The 4,129-nt window shown below is 39.2% G+C and overlaps 1 protein-coding gene across 2 annotated transcripts; it reads left to right on the top strand.

Annotated features, from left to right (window-relative positions):
• Positions 1-657: 657 nt before the first annotated feature.
• LOC126781946 (putative pentatricopeptide repeat-containing protein At3g18840) lies at positions 658-3,804 on the top strand. 2 transcript variants are annotated; one of them, XM_050507074.1, is made up of 3 exons: positions 658-3,009; positions 3,097-3,336; positions 3,473-3,804. In XM_050507074.1, the coding sequence occupies exon 1, from the start codon at positions 692-694 to the stop codon at positions 2,726-2,728; it is 2,037 nt and encodes a 678-aa protein (XP_050363031.1). In that variant the 5' UTR covers positions 658-691; the 3' UTR covers positions 2,729-3,009; positions 3,097-3,336; positions 3,473-3,804. The 2 variants fall into 2 exon arrangements, with proteins under 2 accessions (XP_050363031.1, XP_050363030.1); XM_050507073.1 differs by having other exon boundaries at positions 658-3,013.
• The last annotated feature ends 325 nt before the right edge of the window (positions 3,805-4,129 follow it).

Below are 4,129 nucleotides of genomic sequence, written 5' to 3'. Positions count from 1 at the left end.
AAATTAGAAAAAGAAAGAAAAAAAAAAGAAAAATAATGAAAAAGGGCAAAACAGTCCAGAAAATATTTTTTAAGTGATTTTTTCTAATTTTTCTAATTTCTACTTAAATTTGATAACTTTTTATAATTAATTCATAAATAGTGACATTTTTCTAATATAAGTTTGAGATAATACTTTTTTTTATAATTTACCCTTAAAAAATCATCAAAATTGCCTTTAAAGCCAACAACTCAAAGAGTGAAAATGTGTTTTACCAAATATATAATTTGTATTAAACATAATTAGATAAATCATTATTCCATAAAAAACTTTATAAAATAAAAAATAAAAAGTGTTGATAAATAAAATTATACAATTTTCTCTTTACACAATAACCGTGTGGTAAATAAAATGTGTATTGCACGGGGAGTCTGGTATACCCTATGTTATTATCTTCTTCTTTTTTAATCAACTACAACAATTTATATTTTGCAAGGAGTTTATTCAGTTGGCTTCTCACAAACTCACAACTTATGACTTATGACTTATGACTTATGAGGAGACTGTTATCTTATTTTCGGTGGGAGAAGCCAACGGCGTCGTTTAACACGTCCCTTCTTTTAAAACTTGGCTTCCACTAGTTTTACCGCGTTTTACAGCCTCCCAAGCACACACACCGCCTTATTCCAAATCCAAACTCGTTCGCATCTTAATGCAGTCTCTTCGAGAGGCTCTCATCTCTCACGCTCAATCCATCAAATCCGGATTAAACTTGCCCATTTTCACCTCCAACCAACTCATCCACCTCTATTCCCGCCATGGCCTCACCCACCACGCCCAGCACCTGTTCGACGAAATGCCCCACCGAAACGTCTACTCCTATAACGCCATCATCTCCGCCCACATAAAGTCACGCAACTTGGACCGGGCCTGGCAGCTCTTCGACACCGCTCCTTTGAAAGACTTAGTCACTTACAACTCCATGTTATCCGGATGTGCGGGCAATGAAGGGTACGAGGCTTGCGCGGTGGGGCTGTTTAGGGAAATGCAGTTGCCGGAACGGTGTGTTGGAGTTGATGAGGTTAGTTTGACTAGCATGCTTAACTTGAGCGCGAAATTGGAGGTGGTTGGTTACGGGAGGCAGCTGCATTGTTATATGGCGAAAACTGCGAGTGATGTGAGTGCGTTCGCGGTGAGCTCCTTGGTTGATATGTATTCCAAGTGCGGGTGTTTTCGTGATGCGTGGGGTGTGTTTAGTGCGTGCAGAGGGGTGGTGGACACAGTTGCGAAGAATGCAATGGTGGCTGCTTGTTGTAGGGAGGGAGAGTTGGAGATGGCGGTTGATTTGTTTTGGAGGGAACCGGAGAAAAATGATAATGTGTCGTGGAACACGATGATTTCGGGGTATGTGCAGAGTGGTTGTGTAGAGGAGGCGCTGGATTTGTTTGTTCAGATGGCGGAAAATGGGTCCCAGTGGAATGAGCATACTATTACGAGTGTTTTGAGTGGTTGTTTGGGTTTGAGGAACTTGAGACTAGGGAAGGAAGTCCATGGTTGGGTGTTGAAGAATGGGATGAGTTCCAATCCGTTTATAAGTAGTGGCATAGTTGATGTTTATTGCAAGTGTGGAAATATGAGTTATGCAAAGTTGGTTCATGAAGCAATGGGAAGTAAAAATATGTTTTCCATCACTTCTTTAATTGCGGGTCATGCCTCTCATGGTAACTTAGGCGAAGCGAGGATGCTTTTTGATTCATTGGCGGAGAGGAATGTAGTAGTATGGACAGCTTTGTTTTCTGGATATCTCAAATCACAGCAATTTGAGGCTGTATTCAAGCTCTTTAGCGAGTTCAGGGAAACAGAAGTAATAGTTCCTTATGCCTCAATTCTCATTAGTATGCTTGGTGCTTGTGCAGTTCAAGCTTCCCTGGACCCTGGTAAGCAGATTCATGCATATATCTTGAGGAATAACATTGAAGGAGATAAGAAATTGTTCAGTGCTTTAATTGATATGTACTCAAAATCCGGGAATATTACCTACGCGGAAAAGATTTTCAATAGTGATTTGGACAGAGATATAGTGGTTTACAATGTGATATTAGCTGGCTATGCTCACCATGGTTGTGAAACTAAAGCTATCCAAATCTTCAAAGAACTTTTGAAGAGGGGTATTAAGCCTGATGCTGTCACATTTTTAGCACTGCTTTCAGCTTGTCGTCACTCTTGTCTGGTGGAAGTTGGAGAGCGATTTTTCAAGTCCATGACAAAAGATTATAACATATTGCCTGAACTGGATCACTATGCCTGTATGATTGATTTGTATGGCAGGGCTAATCAACTTGAGAAGGCAAAAGCTTTAATGATAAATATTCCTATGGGGTTGGACACCAGTTTATGGGGAGCATACTTAAATGCTTGTAGGGTAAATGGAAATACAAAACTTGCCAGAGAGGCAGAAGAGAGACTTCTGAAACTCGGAGGAGCTACAGGGGATCGGTATGTGCAGTTGGCTAATTTCTATGCTTCCGACGGAAATTGGAAGGAGGTTGGGAGATTAAGACAGAAGATGAAAGGGAAAGAAGTCAAGAAAGCTGCTGGTTGCAGTTGGTTATACGTGGATAATGGAGTCCATACATTTATTTCTGGTGATAGTAGTCACCCAAAAACGGACAAGATATATTTCACCTTAGTATCCTTGACAGAGGAGCTACATCAGATATCTGGAGAATCTATTGAGGTGATAATTTGAATGTTAGCATCTCAATACAATTATTGAATGCTTTAGGAGAACCCAATCAGATATAGTGCTGGTTTTTTCCAAGCTAGCACCCCACTCTCCACAATAGAATGGTGTGGCAAATTCCAAGAACCACCACCCCTGGAAGTGACTTGCTGCTTTATTCATTGATTTTCATGTACCCATTACGTTTGGGGCAAGCCTCTACTCTGCAGTTTACCTGATTAATAGAGTCATTTATCGTTTGTGCGGTCTTAAACTTCACTTGGAGCCACACCCTTAATTTTCTCAATGTAGGTAATACATCATATTTACTCAAGTTCAAACTTATAGTTTGGTGCATGTTTCGTTAGCTTACTGTCCAATGTGTTTTGGCACAGATCCAAAGGTCCTTATGCCCTCAGTTTGCGAATTGGCAATGATTTTGTAGTTCCTTCAAGAATGGAAGTGCAGGGCATGACAAAAGAGAAAGTATTTGATTAAGTCTAATTTATTGAATGAGACCTGGTAACCACAAGATAGTTATCTGGATGCTGTTGCAATAAAGATCCCATTGAACACTAAGAACATAATCCACCTTCTCCATGTAAAGGCGGGGACAGCTGATATGGTTCAAGCAGGTGATTCCTCATTTTTTTGTTGGTTACTTTATCTATTCATGGTCATGTGCAACAAGGTATGCGCACATTAATGGTTTGAGCCCCCTAACAGTATCTACCTAGCTACTTGCTAAAGTTTCTCATTTCTTAATATTAGGGGACAATTGAGATTTAAGTGTTCAGCAGGAGGCCCTAGTTTGAGCATAAATCTGCAAAAGAAGGTTTCCTACTATCTTTCTCAATTTTTATCCTTATGCTGGTTATTTCAGCATGGGTTGGTAGGCACACACTTCAACTCTTGATAAATTGGGAATTCAAATTCTTTGGTTATCCTTAATTTATTGTATATCTCTTTGTTAAAAAAGAAGTTTGAATTAAAGTTGTTGTGACAAGGAGCAACCCTATATTAGCGAGTACTGCTTCCATTATTGTTTACTTACTCTCTTGATCATAGTGACTGTTGAGGAGCAAATCAATAGTCTGAACCTAATCTAAAAAGATGGGAGCTGGGGTTTTCTCAGAGGAATTGAAAAAAGGTGAATACAGAAATGTTATGCATTCATCTCCGTGTTGATTTCAAACTTGTTGTTTGTAACGTAAAGCCGTTAGAAAAATCCTAGCTAACAGGATCTAACATTGGTCCCTTTGGTATCAATTAAATTTCTTACATGTGCAAATAGATAATAATCAGTAACTTATATCATTTGGATTTGCGATCACCGATTGTGTTCTGTTTACAAGCTGAGATTATTAGCTGATTTCTACTTTGTGTAATGCGCACATTTGATTTCAGCAACTTCTCAACATCAGTTTT

The sequence above is a fragment of the Argentina anserina genome, chromosome 2 (assembly GCF_933775445.1).
Source record: "Argentina anserina chromosome 2, drPotAnse1.1, whole genome shotgun sequence".
Classification (NCBI taxonomy): domain Eukaryota; kingdom Viridiplantae; phylum Streptophyta; class Magnoliopsida; order Rosales; family Rosaceae; genus Argentina; species Argentina anserina.
The sequence above is the reverse complement of the archived record's forward strand: the minus strand, read 5'-3'. Positions and strand labels throughout refer to the sequence as shown.